The 20,589-nt window shown below is 29.2% G+C and overlaps 1 protein-coding gene across 1 annotated transcript; it reads left to right on the forward strand.

Annotated features, from left to right (window-relative positions):
* The first annotated feature begins 304 nt into the window (after positions 1-304).
* On the forward strand, positions 305-8,632 carry LOC109795206 (Serine/Threonine-kinase). The gene is made up of 9 exons (XM_020354645.3): positions 305-466; positions 537-610; positions 689-769; positions 1,115-1,207; positions 2,439-2,558; positions 2,864-2,935; positions 4,802-4,879; positions 7,840-8,266; positions 8,397-8,632. Exons 1-8 carry the CDS (start codon positions 382-384, stop codon positions 8,029-8,031), a joined length of 795 nt encoding a protein of 264 aa, XP_020210234.1. The 5' UTR covers positions 305-381; the 3' UTR covers positions 8,032-8,266; positions 8,397-8,632.
* The last annotated feature ends 11,957 nt before the right edge of the window (positions 8,633-20,589 follow it).

Raw genomic sequence — 20,589 nt, forward strand, 5'->3', positions numbered from 1 at the left:
TTTTAAAATATAAAATTAATTAATCTAATGTTTGAATTATATAATATTAATAACACATATCAAATTTCATATAATTAAGACTTTTTTTTATATATCATCTAATAATAAATATTTTTTAAATATTATATTATAAGTTAAATAAAATAATTTGATAAATTTTAAATAATTTAATGATTATGCCACATAATTCAACGATAAAAATAGTAAGTTATCAAACCTCACATAAAGTGATTCTTAAAATAAATTTTTTTATTGATAAGAATTATAATTACGTGGCAACTTTGAATGCTCAAACCTAACACCTTCTTAACACTACTCAATTAGGAGCGTGGTAGGAACTAGAAAATTGGAATTGGAAGTTGCGATTTGCAAGCACATGCTATGGAGAACATTCCAGAATCTTCATCCAAAGGGACGAAACGACGACGAGATGAAGATTCGGATGGCGGAAACAGCTCCTCACTCGGTACGCAACGCAACGCTCTCCTATTTCATTCTCATTCTCTTTTTAATCCAATCTGCACCGCAATTTTCAGAGGACGATCTTATATTCACCGACACGCTCGTTGCGCTTCGAATCATGCGAGCTCAGTTCCCCCCTATTCACAAGGTTACCTCTTAATTTTAATTTTATTGCATTATCTGCCATGATTTTAGTTATTCAATTCGGTTAGGTGCTTGTTTCCAGGGTTCGGTTGAGCCTTTTATACTAAAGTCGCAATTGTATAGCAGTGTCAAGGACAGAACGCAAGTCGACAGGGAATTAGAGGTCTGTTTCCCAATTTTTAATTTTTATGTTGTAATCGTCTCTTATGTTATTGCTTACTCAAGTTCTCCGGTTATCATGGATTTAAGGTCTTTCTCCCTGAGCACCAAGGTGGAGAAAAAAAAAATGAAGTAAATTTTTTCATAAACTTATATAAGTTAAAAAAAACACATTTTTGATGAGGATAATATGAAAAAACTTTTATAAATTAGCGTACCTTATGAATAAGTTAATTTTAGTTTTTAGAAAGTAAAAATTTTATTTTTTCTTCTTATTTTCTTCTCTTGTAAGTGTTTATGGAAACATGCTCTTTAAGTGATAATAATGATTAATTTATCTGTGATGCAGTCTCTAAGGAGGGACAAAGTGCTGCGGCTTTTCAAATTAAATACTGGACAAGATGATCATGCCATAATGTTTTTGGATGATTACCTAAACCAGGTTGGTTTCATATTCGAGAACCCCCCACGCCGCCCACAGAGAGAGAGAGAGAGAGAGAGAGAGGGAGGGTTTAGGGAGAGGAGGGAGGGAGGGTATGGATTTTATCAACCCAGTAATTGAATTATAATATTTTTTTTAATCTTAGAGCATCTCCAATATGAGTTGTTTATGGGGTTTTTAATATTAGGAACTATTTCTTATGTAGTTTTACCATTGGGCTATTTGTTTGTCGGGTGGCATCAATTGTCCCGTGACGGAGACTTAGTGGATTAAGTCACAGTTGACACGTGATGCTTGGGTTGTTACAGTTAAGTAGAATGAGTTGCATCCTAACTAACAACTATAGTTTTTGACCTAGTGGTAAACACTCAATACAACAATTGGTATAAAAGCTAAGGTCGCATGGTCGATTCCCATTGGGAGCAATTGCTAAGGGAGATATTGTTTGTCGTAGAAAGAGTTGCGACCTGACTAACAGTTATAGCTTTTGACATAGTGTTAAGCATTCCATTTAGCACTATTAGAGCAACTGATATGATAGTGCTTATTTAAGATCTGTTGTAGCTGCTTATATAAGCAACCATTCTTAACAATTCTTAATAATTGTAAGACAATTGTATAATCCATTTTATGGTCTTATGGATTGTACCATTGGAGAGAACTTGTCGAGGTTCTTAAATCCCAAAATCCCATGTAGCATTGTAGGGTACACCAAAAGTGAATTAAGCAAAACACCGTTGTTCTTTCATTGGAGATGCTCTTAATTAAATACTGTAGATGCTTATTTTAATTTATTTGAAAAGTATATATGGTGTTAATATTATATAAAGTATTAAATATTTTAGGTGCTGATCTAAGATTTTAATCATAAGTATCAAAACTTCAAATCTAACAGTAGGTTTTGGTATAAACTATCGAATGAAATGTTATTCAACCAAGTAACTGTGGTTTTAACTTACATTGCTGTAAACTGCTTCCTCTTTGTATAAAATGTGCATGTATGCGTGCACTTCCAAGTCTTGGAGATGTTTTGTTGGGCCATAATATCAAATTGTTCATTATAATGTGAGAGTTTTCCTCATTTTGAAATTTTGTTTTCTTTCCTTTAAAAAAAAGAATTAAATATCTTTGGTGCTTTTTTGTACCAATGGGTATCTTCTGACCAATGTCATGTTTGATTGTTGTTGTTGATGAACTGTTGCGTTGATCTTATTTAACTATTGATGCATAGATAGATCATGTTGTGAAAAGAATGGAAGGGAAGAAAGGAGGGGAATGTGAAGTTTTTGGGTGGTTCAAGATTCATGTTCTAGACTCAAAGCTGGAAACTGGCATTGAACATCAGGAGCTTGTGAGTGAGATTCTCAAATCAGCTTATACTGTTTAAGCCTTTCCACTTCTGCTCATTTAACTGTACTGATCAAAGATTATTATAGTCTGGCAAAATGCCCTGATTTTAGGAGAGTGTGAATGCACCATATGGGAATCTGGCATATCCACACTATAGTGAACTGATATCAAAACATTTTGTTCCATTTTACCATCTTTAATATTAAAGTTTGATACTTTGAAACCAAATAGGCTGGTCAATATTTATATTATCCTAGGATATTTACTAAATGGGTTTCTGTTCTGAGGATGGTTCTTCTGATGCAGTGCTCACTCTTGTCACTTGGGGGAAAGGTGAAGGACAGTCACATCTCCCTTCTAATTAATGCTGGCATCCTTGTGAGTAAATTGGAGTATAAAGCATTGTTCAATTTGTTTATGTTCAAGCACTTTTGTGGTTATAACTGTCATAAATTGTTTATGTTTATAAGCAGAATATGAGCTCTTTTAGTGACAAGATAAAGAGTCAATTAGAGTCTTTTGATATTTTTGTGAATTATAACTGATGTCTTTTCTTATACTTTGAGAAAGTCTAAAATATGGGTGCATGAACTTTTTCTAAATTTCATTTTGGATTTGATTGAGGTTTTAAGAGCCTGAGCCTCGGTGCAAAGGTGAGGTCGCTGCTTGTAACATGTAGGTCACAAGGTCAAATCCTAGAAAGAGAAGTACTAGCAATACATTCTCTAACACATTCTTTTGAACAAACTCTTTTGAATACACTCTTTTCTATTAGCTGAAATCTAGTGAAAATTACAAAATTATGCTGGTCCTACTTTATATTTAATGAATTTTATGATTTGTAGTTTTCAATAAATTTAAACTAATAATAGAGAGTGTATTGCCACTTCTCATTCTAGAAATTGACTCCTAACTTATCCCGAGATGACACTAGGTGCTGGTGGGGAGCCTTGTGCACTGAGTTGCCATGATTTACAATTGGGGTCCGGGTTTCTAATCATACAAGCCTTTGGAACAAGCTTCTGGTTAATGGTTAAACTTCATACTGTTATTGTCAACTTGGGTAATAAGAGCAACATCTAATAGATTAAATTTTCTGAAAAGTGTGAAGCAACTGTTATCTTGTAAACTTTTCCACTACTTTTGCCTAATATTACATTTATTTAATTATTTCATGTTCCTTTCATAAGGAAAAGAAGAGGATTGCACCCTTGTGCCCACTTCTTGGTTACATGTTTGATCTTATTTTACATTCATAAATCCTAACCATTTTTCTACATGAATTTGTTGATTTGGTTTGATATCTTTGAAAATCCTATAAACACTTTGAAAATCCTAAAAAATATATTCTGTGTTTTCCATTATCAATGTTAAGCATTTGTAGCCTAATTGAGAATCTTGTAGCCTTTCTTTATCTTATCTCAAGCCTTAAAATCTTACAAGATATAACAGAATATCACTTTCATTAAACCTATTAAGCATATCCTGCTAATGTCGATTATATGCAACTTGAGTTTACATCTATGATGAATCTTTTTCAACACTAATTTCCCTATTATATGAATGCACTTTATGTAATTCTTGTTTAGTTTTATGTTAATTATCTCCGCTATATATATATATATATATATATATATATATATATATATATATATATATATATATATATATATATATATATATATATTATCTACAATGCTTGTATGAATTGGGTGTATTTTGGGTAAACAGCATAAATTGACTCTTATTCAATAAGAGCTTATCACATGAGAGCATAAGTTATAAGCACTTAATGTAATACGCTTATTTTGATAAAATTTATCATTAAGCTTATTAAAATAAGCTAAAAAGAGCTTATGGAGAAAGGTTGAGTCCTTTGCTTAGAGTTGTAACATGTGTTTGATGTGTTTATTTTTTCTTTCCTTTTTTTATGCATGTTTAATTTGATTGATTCATTAAGATTTTCAAATTTGTTTTAATTGGCCTTAATTTTATGTCCATAATTATAGCATAGGTTTTATGACCTAGGCTGTATAAACGGACCCTTGTTTTACACTGGAAATTAAGAAATAATATATCAGTCCTTTTCCTCATATTTCAAGTATAAGCATAAAGAGTTTCCATTTTCATGTTATATGCTTATATAATTACATAAACTTTACAAAACTTATTCTGAATGCCCCTTATATATACAATTTTTTGGTTGAGTATTTATGTTTAATAACTGTGGTACACACTTTTCAGACTAGGCAACTTATTGATCCAAACAAGTATTGGTTTGCAATTCCAAATATTGGCTCACTTCTTAAGGGTCTTGTTCAGGTACGAACATTTATGGTTTACCATGTCGCTGTGTCTAGAGGTTGAAATATTGTTTAATCTATATATGTTCATGTGCAACTTTAGTATGTAGGTAACTGCGTTAAGTATTTGATTTTGAACATTTGCTTTGTGTTTTGTGGGGAAGGCTTGCATTTGGCTTGGCAAGTTGGTATGGATACCAATTGTGACACCCTCTACCCCAACATATATATATATAATAATAAAAAGAGATATCTTATTGGATAAAAAAAATATTTAAAAATTGAAACGACAATTCCAATAACATGCGAGTAGAGAATTCACATTCATGTACTTAATCCAAATAGCAAATAAAATTACAAAGAATAAAAATTGAATTTTCCAAAATATATACTTTAGTAAAACATAAACAAATCATATTCTAATTCTATTTATGTCTTGATGTCACATGTCCTATCAGAGCAAAATCCCACATAGAAACCTAAGCTCCATCGTCCACATCCTCAGCCTTACGCTGATGATCACCTGTATAATAGTCAAAGTAAAACAACACGAGCAAAGGGAGTGAGAAACATCTCACTCTGGCTCACAGTGTAGAAATACACACCGGATAGCTAAACACAAACAAGACAGATATAGCATAAATATGTTAATAACAATATTTCATCTCATTCATCCAAGACATAAACCATCATTTTATCATATAACATTGAAAATGCACATGTATGGACACAGACTACATATTATCATGCATGTGGCGCCAGTAAAACATCACATGGCATATTGTCGCTAGCAATATACGAAGAGTAGTCTAGGAGTACATGCCGGGTCACACCCTCTGCGCACTCTCACTAGAAGGATATACTACCAGAGTCTCGTTGGGATAGCTAAGCCGCGCAAGATACATCCCATGCACACAATGGGTGAGACTGGGACTTCCAAACCGAGCTATCCCCAAGGACTAATCCCCAAAGCTTTTACACTAGGGGGCCTTCTCTGGCGGTGTATTCCATATCGTACCCTTAAAACACTTATGCAAATGATGCATGTCAATCAAGACTCTATACATTCTCATATCACATTATCATTTCTCATGGTCATTTCACATCACATTTCGTCATCACATTTCATCATCATATTTCATTATCACATTTCATATCTCATATCTCAATCACATTTCACATTATCTCATCATATTCACAAAGCCTCCACAGAGCACTTTAATTTATATCAAAACTTGTTTATTTATAAAATTAATTACATATTTTAACATCTCATCAAACAAGGAATATAACATAACAATCAGAAATCAAAACAGAAAATATTCATATTTTGCCTATTTGTCATAGGGTTTCCCGCAGGAACCCATAGAGCACTCTAAACCATATCAAAACATATTTATTCTCAAAATTAATCATACTTACACATTACATTCAACAAGGAATACAATAGAGCAATCAGATAGCAAAACAGAAAACATTCATATTTTGCTATTTTGCCTGTTTCTCATAGGGTTTTCCATGGAACCCATAGAGATCTCAAATCATACAATTAATTGTATATAAGAAAAATAATAAGCAAAACAGATACAATTGGGAGAAACCCCTCATACATGAGCATACAAAAACAAATACATCAAACACAGGATTGGGGTCAATCTCACTACCCAACATATATTCCCACACCCAAAGCAAGATTTTTCACTCTCCCCTTACCTCGATAAGCAGGAGCCGAATCTTGTTGGTCGCCCCCTCTAGGTTCCCCTTTGTCTTCAGAGAGAAAGGAGGAAAAAGATTAGAAAATGAAAAAAAAATGAGTTTTAGAGAGTGCAAAACGCTCTATTTGTAGGCATCAGGCTGCGGCCAGAACGGCCCGTTCCGAATCCGGAACGGCCCGTTCTGGGCACATAGAACATGTACAAAAGCCTCTCCCAGAACGGCCCGTTCTAAAACTAGAACAGCCCGTTCCAAGGTGGAACAGCCCGTTCTGAGTCAATACCATGTTCTTTAAAACCACATCTGGAACGGCCCGTTCCCAAAGTGGAACGCCCGTTCTGGGTTGAAATTTTACCCATGCAAGCTCGAGTTGGAACGGCCCGTTCCCAAAGTGGAACGGCCCGTTCCGGGGTTATGAAAATCTAGAATTACCAGTTAATAAATAAATAAATAAATAACATATATATATATATATATATATATCAAATTAAAATAAAATATCAATACAATTTAAAACATGATTTTCTTCAAATAATAATTATAACAAAATATCATAATTAATAATATTATACAAAATAATTTTCATAAATAATTATTATTAAAAACCTTTAAAAATTCAATCAAACCCATTTAATTAATCAAAACAATTGTAAGGAAATAATCTTCATAAATACAAAATAAATAATAACTATTCATAATATTAATAGAAAAATTCGGGGTGTTACACCAATCATTAAGATAATGGCTTTGTATAACTTTTATGAACTTTTAAGTGCGGTGCTATATAATGTGATTTTTACAGCATAGTATGTACTAGGTTTACGATCAGATACTTGATTGGAAGACATATTTGCGTTAATTACATCATGATATTGGAAGAAGACATATTTGTATAAATTACATCATAACATTGCTAACTAAACCTTAGACATGTCTGGAGAGGATGTGGCCTCCCTTTCAGTGGATCACCCTTCCCACTAAGCCCAAATTTTCATTGTAACTCTTCAGGTAACTGAGACTCTATACATTGGGAAGGTTATCTGGTAAATGACTAAGCATAGATTACATCATAATGGGGATGTCTTTTAGGTTGAACTGGATCTGCTAAGTTGAAGTTTATTGACCGAGATATTTATTCTAGAGTGGCTGGGGAATAATTTGTGGTTTTTTTTTTTGGGGGGGGGGGGGGGGGGGGATATGATTTGGGTAGTCATTAGGAAATAATTTTGAGACAATAATGAAATTGGTTTTACTTTTGTTGCTCAGGGAAGAAAGGAAGTTATCTCACTTCTCAGCCGTCGTAGATATAACGAGATGATGATGGCCTCTTTGGAAAAGAAGCGTCTTCGAATGTCTTCACTTGATATGAGATTTCATCTTCGTGATTTGATTGGTTCTGGTTATCTCAGAACTGATCAGACTCCAACTGGTTTAATCATTAGAGTCTCAAAAGATTAGAGATCCAGGAAGTCCTAGATGTTTGCATTTCTTTGTAATACAAACACGCTTGAAATGTCCTTTTGCTGCTGATTTCAAGAAGAGGTGCTTTGAATGTGTAATGGTTTATATCACTTCAAATGGTTGTCTTCTTTGTGAAATGACAACCTGTTATATCTTGGTTGATCAAGAAAACAAGCTTCGGACATTTGGCACCACTTTCACAACATATCAACGTGTAACAATTGAAATTGATGTAAGTCTGCTGTTCTGTTTGTCTTACATTGTACAATTATTTCTAATATATTCATCTAGGATCTCCCCCGCCGCCCTAACTTCAATTTCATGATTAACTGAAGTACTTATTATGTCCATCTACATTTCAGGGTACTCCTAGCTGGCCGAAATCATGTGACTAGGTTTTTGTGCTTTCATAACTTCTATTTAATGTAGTTCCATTGTTAATTTAATTGGTATGATTCATAGTTTGCACTAGTTTTTTTCAAAGGAAAAAACAAAAGAGACCCCCCTGTTTGTATTTTGTACGTGTCATTCTCAATGTAATTTATTTTTAAAATACCCATTTAATCAAATAAAATGCAGATAATGCTAGCTTGGCATAGATACTTGGTACAAATTAATTCTTGATTGTCAGTTTTGATACATTGTGTGATTCATGTTTATGAAAAAAAAATTATTAATTACAATTTTAACATTTGTAAAAGGTTCTAAAATGAACAATGTTCTCTCCCTTGAATGTAATATAAATTTTTTTTTTCTAATTTACTTTTATAAATTACTCAATTATCATTGTTAAAAATAAAACATTTATTGAGAGTGAAGCTATTTTATTATATTAAAATGTAATATATTTATTGTTATTTATAATCTATGTATAGAAATTCTAAACTATGTTTATTGTGAGATGGAGTGAACAGTGTGATACCGAGTAAAAGTGACATTCTCTTGTTTATTGTATTGAATTGGACTGTCCAAGTTCATTACTACAAATATATCGTCGGGTTTGCTGCGGAGTTTGAGTTTTCTGCATTCATTTTTCTATGTATTCACAAATTTATTACTTGGAATATTTTTTATGTATCAGGTTTTAAACACGTATTCAAAATCCGAGTCGTTAGATTTTTATCAAAAGGTTACAAATGTGTTGCCTGGAAAATTACTGCCTGGAATCTGGTTCCGTTTTGTGAATCGTGTTCCGCACCCTGGGCTCATTTCTTGTATCATGAATTCATGATTTTGTTGAGGAAGAAAAATAGATTACATATGAATGTTTACATGTATAGGAGTTCAATTAGCAAGTATATCAGCTATTATATGTTATAAAACCTATGTATAATAAATTCAATGATTATATATATGCATATATATATATATATATATATATATATATATATATATATATGTATATATTTAAAATTTTAATGAATTCAAGTATATCAGCTTTTATAGGACTGGCTAAGAATACGTTAAGAATTAAGCATTCTCATGAATATATTTTAAATTAAATCATTTTCATAAATACATACACGTGTTAATGAGAAGGTAAACTATCTCACTCTCAAAAGTAAAAAAGATGCTATTATATTAAAGCTAATAAAGTACATGCATGTACATTAGATATTAATTTTTATTTAATTAAATTTTAAAATATTAATTAAAAATAAAATTATTTGAAAAGTATACATAGTTAATTTTAATAAATAAGAAGGTATAAGTGATTTAAATTTAGTGGGAAATTTTAAAAAATACAAATATGACTTTAAAGTATAAATGATGAAAAATTGAGAGTAAAAAGGAAATATAAATATAAAAATGTATTAAATTGCCTATTTGAGAAAGTTGAGATTTGAAGGAAAAAATTTAACATAAAATATCTTAAAAAATTAGTTCATGATTTTTTTTTTTTGTAAAATTATATAAATAAATGTCAAATAATAATGAAGTTGCATTTGAAAATACAATACAAAAACTTACTTACATTCTAAAAAAATTACAATATACAAATAGATTGATAAATCAACCCCTATACCCTATATATTAAATATGAACCTTTATCTTGTGAGATAATATTTATGTATTTTAATTTTAAATATAATTTATATATTTAAATATAATATTTATTTATATATAATTTATTGTAAATTTTAATTATATGTAATGTGTATTGTAAAGGCTAAAATATTATTGTGTATTATGCTTGGTTTACATATTTAAAAAATATTGACTAATTTTAATTGTTATGCATAAATAATTGAGTAAAATGTAATTTTACTCTTTGAAAAATATTATGACTTTTTACTTTAATTTTTATAAAATATTTATTTTTAGTATTTATATTTAATAAAACAATATATTCATTCACTAAAAAGTAAAAAAAAAAAAAAAAAAAAAAAAACTAAAAACATGTATAATAAAAAACCTACAACTATATGATTTCTTTAATATAAAAAAAATAATAAATAATTTTTTAAGCCAAACTAAAACCTTTTTCGTCCCTGTGAAACTAAAACATATTCAAACCTAAATAATTACTTGCATCAGTTCTTATTTGTAAGTTTTGTTGATTATTATTGTGACAGCAATCATCCTGTCATTGAAGTCACAATTGTAAGTAATTAGAATCCAAAGTGTTCAATTTTTATTGGTCAAGGTGTCATGTGGATAAAGGTGAAGGTACAATTAATTAAAGTGCTTTGAACCAGTCTATCCAATCATCGCAGGATTTGTATCTTCAATAGTTACTTCTCTTTTGCAGTAAAGGGACCAACAAACAAAATAAATGAGTTTCATAATTTTCAATTTTGTCGGTTTACTTTTAGTTTGTTTTTCTCTCAAGATTGCTTTTATGCGATAATAATAATAATAATAATAATAATAATAATAATAATAATAATAATAATAATAATAATAATAATAGTTTGCAGTTTTCCTTAGCTCAATAGTAAACATATTAAACAAAATGATTTGGATGAACATTTATATGTGGAAAAGATATACTCTAAAATATTTGTAATGTGCAATTTTCTTTTTTTAATATTTCCTCTAAGAAATTACTCAACGATGAATGAAATCTAAGAAGCAAAGGGAAGTATATATATAAGCTCTAAAATGTTTTAACTATAGTGTCATATATATATATATATATATAAAAGTTAGAACAATTTAAAGATATGGTTGGTGATTTGTCTGTGTAGCTACAATTATCATCTTTTCTGTGTTAAAGTTAATATTAGATATCGTGTTCTTGGAAGAAAGTGTCAAATTCGGCTTAGTTACAAAAATAAAAATGTTGGCGTTTTATTTTCCAAGTCTCTGATGCGACGTTATGTCCTTTTACTCGGGGGTAGGAAACTTGTAGAAACATTATTGCTTTGGTTATTTAATAAAATGATATATTTCATCGTCATGGCTGAAATGAAACATAAACAATGAAATAAAAATGGAAGATGAAAGGGAACATTTGATCATGATATTTAACACACAAGAGGAATATTCCTCTATATACGAAGATTTTCAAAATTATTTTAATTTTTGAATATCAAGCAAGCTCGTAATTTATGTATTTATGAATCAAACTAGTTCTTTTCTTTGAAAATATTGTTAGAATGCGTCACCACGAATTAGAATGTTGATTCTCTTTGTATTCAACTAATTAATGTGGCTGATTACATATTCAAGTCTACAACATTCTATTGCATGCATATTCGAATATTCCTAAGTCCTAACTTGGTGCTTCGATCTAACTTTTTCATTATATTCCTAAGTCTAAAACATTCTACTTCTGTTGCATTTAATATTTTGTGCTTATCTAGTATATAATGCAGCTATGCTCTCTCACATCTTTATCGTTGTTGGATGCATTCAAATAGATACATAGGAGGAGTTGATCCATGAGATAAAAAAAAACATATATATATTTAATGAAGATAATTGGTATAAACTAAGCTTGGACCCATTATTGATTCTATTGAACATTCCAATATTGTTGAGTTGACACATAACTTTACGTGAAAGTTAAGTATACGCAGCCAGTTTGGACCATTAACTGTATCATATTAAAAAACAGTGATAAACAATATAAAAATAACGTTTTTACATATATTTTTTTTTTAAGTTCAAGATCATAATTCATCCAATTTCTTAAAATTGATAATTAATGATTAATCTACATTTTTTGAGATGTGATTTTTATTTGTTAAACATTATTTTAATATTAAAAAATTGATTTAAAAATATTAGATGGATCTTCTATATCATAGAATAATGTTTACGATACTTTTATATAAATATATAAACTGGGACACGTACCCATGTATTGATATTATTTATTTGCTTCATCATCTGTGGACAACTTGTTTGTGTTCAGGATATATATAGCATGCATGCCTTCCCTCATCGATCTGACACACTAATTTGGTTATGAAAATGTCCAAACTTTTCTTCTGGGTTTAGATTTTCGATATTACGTAGTAGATAACAATTTGAAGTTTTGTATTATGTGATCCAAATGAATGCATTGAAGACGGGACCAAATTACACCATTCATATATGATCATCCAATGCATGCATTTGTTAAGCTACACAAAAAATGGACAGGACCAAATCACACCATTCATGTGTCAATATCTTCATTTTGTTTTATAGTTTCATGTAGAGTTTATATTTATAGTTATTTTTTTTCTTTTACATGATATAGTTATTTAGAGAAGGTTATGTTAATTTTTTCAATCAAAATAATTTTGGACCAACTTTCAAAATAATTGCATAATTAAAGAACCAAAGGTTATTTTGAGATTAATCAAAAAGAATGATAATTACATTTTAATTAGAATTAAATATGTCTAGTACTTGTAAAATAAATAAGTTTTAATTTTTTTTTACAAATTGTTTTTATTTTATTTTTCAATCTCTAAAATTTTGAATTATTCCATTTAGTTCATATTATTATGCGGTCATATTAACCACTTATGTATTTATTAGAAGGTCAAGTGATTACTCTAAATAGTATCCACGATTTGTTGTGATGTTATGTTAGTGTGTGACGCATCTAATTTATTTTTTTATAAATCTTTAAAATAAATATTATTTAGAAAGAATGATCATTAAGGTCAAAAAAAGTTACTTTATATTTTAAAGAGATAAAAAAATATTTTACAGTGTCTATTTTACAAAATTTAAAAAAATAATTCTAAATTTTGGAGAAATGAAAAAACAGATTTTTTTTTAAATAACCAAAATTAAAACCCAATATTAAAAACTTATTTAATTTTATGTTTTATTATATAAAGTTAAAATACAAATGATTGGATTATGGCAAAATTTGTGTTTTATTCTAACTTGTTTTTTCTTTCTTTTTTTAATAATTTGGATTGATTTTTTAATAAAATAAATTATCTAAACGATAATTTTATTTTATTATTTTCCTTTTTGGTCATCTTTATCTAAATGATAAAGTATCTAAAAAAAATCTCAAGAAGTAGTGTAACGATTTTTCTACATAAGAGACAATATATATATATATATATATATATATAGGAGGAACAGTTTTTTTTAATATACATATAACAAATTATAAAATTATACATTTTATATGAAAATATTTTTACCTCCATTAATATAAGAATCAATTACTTAATTCATCAAGATTAAGAAAAATGGTTAATTTAGTTTATAATAATAAATTTATTCTATTTATATTTTTTTCTAAAATTACTCTTATACTATATCTCTTTCCTAATACTCATATATTTTTGAACTAATTAGATTGCATACCTTATACTATTCATCTTTCTCCTAACTAATTAGAGTGCACTCTCTTTAAAGAATTCATAATTAATACATTTTATCAAATTAAGAGAATATACTTTAATTAAAAGTATTTTAATTTAAAATTAATTAATATGTGAAACAATATGAATTTGATCTTATATAAAAATTTCTAACTCGCAATAGCCAAAACAAAAGAAAATTTGTTATGTAAGCGAAGAATTGTGATACATATATAATTTAAGATTAAATATCTTTTTAGTTTCTCAAATTAAATTTTTTTCTTCTAATTTTTATAATTTCAAAAAAATATTATTTTATATTCAAATTTTATTAGAAAATTTATCAAATAATATCATATAAAATTTATTTATTAATATTTTTATTAGTGAAAACATCATATTAAATCTATCTATATAACTATTTTAATCTCTTACTTTCAAAAAAAATATTATTAATGACTTAAAAAATTAAAACAAAATTTTTGAAAGCTTAAAATATTAATAATAATAATTTTAATTTTGAAAATAAAAAATATCTTAAATTTAAGAGATTAAAAATATATTTAAATCTATAATTTATTATTATTTTGGATTTGTCTCCCTCGCAAGAAGTCTAAGAAAAGCAAAAAGTTGCATAGTATCCGTGGGAGCAATTATTCAACATTTTAAAATTGTTTTTCACAATGAGGATAGATACTTACATTAATTATACTGTTGGAATATTGCCGACAATATATATATAAGATCGCGATTCAGCAGCCAAAAATTTTATGAACGATCCTCATACTCATACCTAATCACTTTTCCTTTTTGGCTACAATAATAGTTACGAGATTTGGACTTATCAGTTCATGTAAATTACCCTTAAGACTACAAGTACAATTGTTAAACCTGTTATGGGATAATTTAAAGTAGGTTCAATGAAGAATCGTATTATTGGTTTACATACATAAATTTAAATGTTTATGTCATCATTGTAAGATAAAAGGCCCAGAGTATAATATTGTTATTACTCGTGGTCAACTCTTAATTATTAAATAGGTGTGTATGCACTTTTTTATTCTAGGTTTAATGAGGTGTTTTCATAGTATTAGTTGTGACTTTGTTTTCTTTCTTTGGAAAAGTTTGACTTTAATTTTGGATAGATGGTATAATGTCATTCCTCGTCATAATTTTTCTTTTTTTAAATACTACTAAAAAATATTTTTAACATTAAGATTTTACAACGATTTTTTAATATTAGTACGGGTATTATATGTCAATTATTATCTTAGAAAAACTGTTTCAGAATGTTAATCTCTTTACAATTTTTAAAATTATTGATAACTTTTTCACATTAGTTGTACAAAGAAATCAGTCTAGAAAAATCCTTTTGAACACAATCAATGTGAAATGCTAACACATTCTAAACTTTTTAAACTATTGAAAAAAAAAATTAATTAGTTTAAACTATATAAGAATAAATCTGTATAATTAATATAAAATATTTGTGCCTTTTTAATATTGTGCTCATATTTTTATTCACTCATTTTAAAATATAATTAGGAGGTATAATTATACTTCCAATTACAACATCATATTTACAGTGGATTTCGAATCCTAATCTTTATTTAAAAAATATAAATATCAAATCATTTATAATAACAATATTTTTTATTTCACTCTAATATTCAAATAATCATTTTTATATATCTCTCTTGTAATGCTTTCAAATCCTAATTGACCTTGTTATCTCTGTCTTGTAAGTGGTGTGTGAGAGTAATATTTGATGGGTGATGAAGGAATCATATGATATATATAATAGTGAATAGTGGTTGGAGGCGCGTGAGAATAATGTTCGAAACACTATCATTAAGGAATATTTTACTTCCATAATCACAACAAAGAGCACATGAATATTCTCTTTTCTGGGTACATGCACGAATCATGTGAGAAAAAATTATTTACACTAAATTTTATTTGATCCATTAAGAATGTCGACCCCTTCTCGCTAGTTAGTAGATCTTCTTGTCTCTTATTTGTTCCATGTTTATGTTAATATTGTAAGCTCTCCACTTAAGTTACATTTATCCATTTATGTTAAAGTTTTCTTTCAGATCACAGGATGGAAGCTTTAACAAAGATTAATGAATATTTTCAAAAGATTTATTGATAATAGACACGTGGAATAACAAAAGAGAGACGAGAAGGTATATATTCAAATTTACGGATAAAATTTACTTAATGAAGTATTATATATGTTGTTTTTAATTTTTTTTTAAGAATTTATAAATTTAATTTATGTATTAAGAAATTTTAATTTAACAGTTCAAACAATGATATTTAATATAAAATATGAGTAATTGAATAAAATAAGTCAATCAAGATTTATTTATAAAGTGGGATGGAAGGAACCCACTTACTCTAAATATAAGTTTTGGTAAACTTATTTCACTTTATAACTTATATTTTACATTAAATATCAATGATCCAACTGTTGAATTAAACATTCTTAATGTATATATCAAGTTTACAAGTTTTTTTTTTTTAAAGGGAAAATCATATGATACTTTGTTTTATAAATTCAAATCATATAAAATATTTATATAATTATCTATTTATTTGAATTAATGAGACAAGGTATCAAATAATTTTCAAATTTAAAAAAAAATTTAGAGTTGATTTATACATTAAAAAAAATTAGTTTAAAAGTTGAATCATAAAATTTTATGTAAAACATAAGTTTCAGTAGAATAAGTTTTCATACAGATACTTATTATTAGAGTAAGTGAATTTTTCCTTATATATATATAAACCTATTTAGTTAAATTTTTTTATAGATTCTAGGTAATTCAAACAATATGTTAGACAAAAAGATTGATATATGTAAATAAAATAAAATATTTATTGTTATTATTATGTTAAATTTGTTATAATATATTAAAATTATATATTTTATTTATCTTTTTAAATATTAAGCATGCCAACTTACATAAAGAGTGAAACTTATAAATTTATTAAAAAATAATTGTCTTATTACAAAATGTGTTTTTAAATAAGTTATCATCATGAATATTGGATTAAACCTTTAATAAAAATATTTATATTTTATCAAAAAAATTTAACTTAATTCTTATAAATTCTAGCATTTATATTTTCACTTTTATCTTTATGTCCATTAAATTATTGTAAAGTAAGTCTTTAAACAATATTAAAAATTAAATTGACCAAAACTTTGTGTAGGTCACGTCAAACTATTAAAAACAGCTTATGACATCATGTAAAAAATCACCCTTAATTAAGTCAAGTATTTTATGATATAAGTAACACACAAGCTTAATATCATTTAACCTATTTTTATTCTTAGTTATAGACAAATAAAGTTAAGAATGAAGCAAACTAAATCTAAAATAGTTCGAAACTTGATTCAATAATTACTTCGTTGGATTTGGTTCATTAGTTAAATGAGGTGAGCTTGAGTTAATAAACGACCTTAATAAATATATGCGTCAAACTTGAATTATGTATAGTTCAACTTGCTTCGTTTATGATTTAGCTTGTTATATAAATATATAATTTATATAATTAAAAATATCTATTTATAAAAATTTTAAATTAATTTATATATTCAAACATATTATTTAGTTGTATATATAATTTTTTTATATATAAATTTTAGTTATATATTGTATTATAAATATTTAACATATGTAATGCATAAGTTAAAATACTAATAATATAAGAACTATGCACCTTTTAATTTCATGACTATGGATTAAATTTTTTATTATTATTTTATACAAGGTGAAATAGTTTTTATTTACGTAAATTTAGTTGTATATATATACTTTGTAGTCTTGTTATGCTAACGTAATAATTCTTAAATAAATAAATAAATAATCATTTTATCTTAAATATATTAACAACTTAAGTTTTGAAATGTATAAGATTCAAAAAAATTGACTATTAATTCAAAATTTGAGTTAATGAACTAAACCGAGTAATTCATGAGTTTTTTCTTTTGGTTAAGATTGTTCATCACTTCGAACCAAATTTAGTTCAAACTACAAAAAATAATTATGTCTAACTCGAGTCAAGCTTTAATGTGAGATCCGTGAACCTTCTTTTCCCCCTTCTCTTCCTTTTCCTTGCCTAACCCTCGTTCCCTACTCACTCTCTCTTTTTCCTTCCTTGCTGACTCTAGGTAGTGGGGAAAACAATCTGGATTGCTAGTTATTGTTCAGAGCCTCCTTTCTTCCCCTTCGGTTATTCAAGTTCATTCCTTCTTCACTTTCGTTCTCCTATTCTCGGAAACTCGGAAAACTTTGCTCAAGGTAAGGAAAGTTAGTATAGTTGGGCTTTTTGAATAAGAATCATTGTTGTTTGTTTTTCAGTTGTTGAGATGGATGATAGATGTTGATCTTGTGAGAAATTTCTGAAAATCTGAAATTTTGAGTTTTGGGGGACTTGGGCAAAATCTTGGCTTTTTGATGAATTTGATGTTGCATGTTGAAAAAGATGGTGTTTTTGGACTCTAGAATGAAAAAGTAGTCTTTGGAACCGATTGCATGTGAAATTTGCTGATTATTTTGCAGATTGTGGAAGAAATTTCGAAATATGTGGTTTGCCGATGAATTCGCGCTGGGCGCAGTTCTTCGCGCCGGGCGCGTGGTCATCAGAGGATGGCATTTAGGCAGGCCGCTAGGCGCAGGGATGTGTGCGCTGGGCGAACTTGGCAATGTTAACCTCTGGATGACCCACGCCGGGGAGAAACAAGCCGCGCCAGGCGCGATATCAGTAGCAGACTGACATTGGGGTTTTCTGGTTTGGCGCTAAGCGCGATTTTAGCTGCGCTGGGCACGGAGACTCCTGGAGGTCTCTGCCATGGGAGGCACCGGGCGTAATTCAAATTGCGCCAGGCACGAGGCCAAGGGAGGTCTCTGCCTTCCCCACGCTGGGCGCAAGTTTGGGTGCGCCGGGCGCGAAAGACTACTGGGAGTCTTTGGCTGGGTCTCGCCGGGCGCGGGTATGCTTGCGCCGAGCGAGCCGACCCTCTGGTGCTTTCTGATTGTATGGCGCTGGGCGCAGCTGAGAGCGCGCCGAGCGTGTCAGTGAGGTTGTGTTATGCACTGTGCGAATATTGATTTATGCTAAGTTGATTTGAAATAGGTGAATACAAAGTAGATAATAATGTTGATGATGTTGAGATATATTAGTCGTATATAGTTGTGAAATGATGTGAATTAATCTGTTAAGCTGAACAGTTGTGTTGTACTGTGTGTTGATATTGGATGTGTAGGCCGAATGGCTGTGTGGGCCAAAAGGCTGAGGTGTGTAGGCCAAATGACTGTGTGGGCCAAAAGGCTGAGGTGTGTAGGCCGAATGGTTGTGTGGGCCAAAAGGCTGAGGTGTTGTAGGAGATCTCCGAGGTGATATGCGTGACGATGCATTTTGTGTATTGGTAAATCTGTGTGAAAATAACTGACTGGATGTCTATTGATGAATCGTTGATGATCATAATTGTTATTTACTGTTTAAATTTCCATAGGCTGATTTTTTTTATATACTAGCTTACCCTTGCTATTTTCCATGTGGTTTGGACTGCAATGATCATACCATGTATGGGAGCAGAACAGGGATAGGTTGGTGACTGTTAGTGAAGCTGCAGTTGGACTGTTGGAGCTGATCCTCTTGGGATAGGTGTCTTTTGTTGTTTAGCTACTTGGTGTAGCATTTGATAGATATATCTTTTTGTACACTTTAACTCTAGTCAGACTGGAACTTTGTATATCTATATATTCTAGACCCTATATATATATACTTGTTCTATCTGCCTGGTGTTTCTAGTGTACTGTGCCGCTTGTGGCGATCAGTCGGGTCATTACATTTAAAGCTGAAATTATCGCGTCAAACTAAATTAAATTGAATCAAACATATTTCAACTCAATTCATTTCCAATCAAATTACCGAATTGAGTTGAACTAAACTAAATCGAACATGGTTCAACTCAATTCATTTTCAGTCTTATAGATGGAACAGTATAAAAATAAATAAAACTAATTATTATAACAAATGTAGAAAGTTCTCCCACCCTTCATCATTTTTTATGCCTTAAGTTGTGTCTTTTGCTCTAATTTTCCTTTTTTTATGTTATACACATTTCAAGTACTTCCTCTAAACTCATATATAAACAAAATACCTAAATTCACATATATTAAGAAAATTAATTTATTTATTCTATTTTTATTTTCCTAGACTATCCTTAATAATGTTTATTAGAAACAATAATCACATTTAATTTAAGAGAGTGTTTTTGAAATGATAGCATTAAATAAGGGGTCAAGTTACTTAGAATTTATATTTAAATTCAAATGTTTTATGTACTTATTTTGCTTATATATGTAACGTAGTTAGTAGACTAGAACGGGACGTTCCCAAATTGGAACGGACCGTTCCAAACTACTAAAATAAGGGTGATTTAGTAGCCCAGAACGGGCCGTTCCCAAACTGAAACGGGCCACTCTAAACTACTAAATAGGCCTATAAATCCTAGTTGAGAACGGGTCGTTCCAAACATGGTCGTTATGGATTAAAATGCAACCCCAGAACGGGCCGTTCTGGTTTGAGAACGAGCCGTTATGGATATGAATTTTACACATGTCGTTTGAGTCCAGAACGGGTCATTCTGGATTCGAAACGGGCCGTTTTGGCCACTCCATATTTCTATAAATAGGCCACATGCATGCAGTTGAGGAGAAAAGAAAAAGGGAATTTAGAGAGAAGTTTTAGAGAGGACTCTGGGTCTGTGAAC

This window comes from Cajanus cajan, chromosome 7 (assembly GCF_000230855.2).
Source record: "Cajanus cajan strain Asha chromosome 7, NIPB_CcT2T_4, whole genome shotgun sequence".
In the NCBI taxonomy this organism is placed as follows: domain Eukaryota; kingdom Viridiplantae; phylum Streptophyta; class Magnoliopsida; order Fabales; family Fabaceae; genus Cajanus; species Cajanus cajan.

Excerpts from the sequence above, each read along its gene's own strand:
- LOC109795206 (XM_020354645.3), top strand. The coding sequence starts at position 382 with ATGGAGAACATTCCAGAATCTTCATCCAAAGGGACGAAACGACGACGA. Across the intron at positions 611-688 it reads AGTTCCCCCCTATTCACAAG|GGTTCGGTTGAGCCTTTTAT; the intron begins GTTACCTCTTAA and ends GCTTGTTTCCAG. Across the intron at positions 2,559-2,863 it reads GCATTGAACATCAGGAGCTT|TGCTCACTCTTGTCACTTGG; the intron begins GTGAGTGAGATT and ends CTTCTGATGCAG.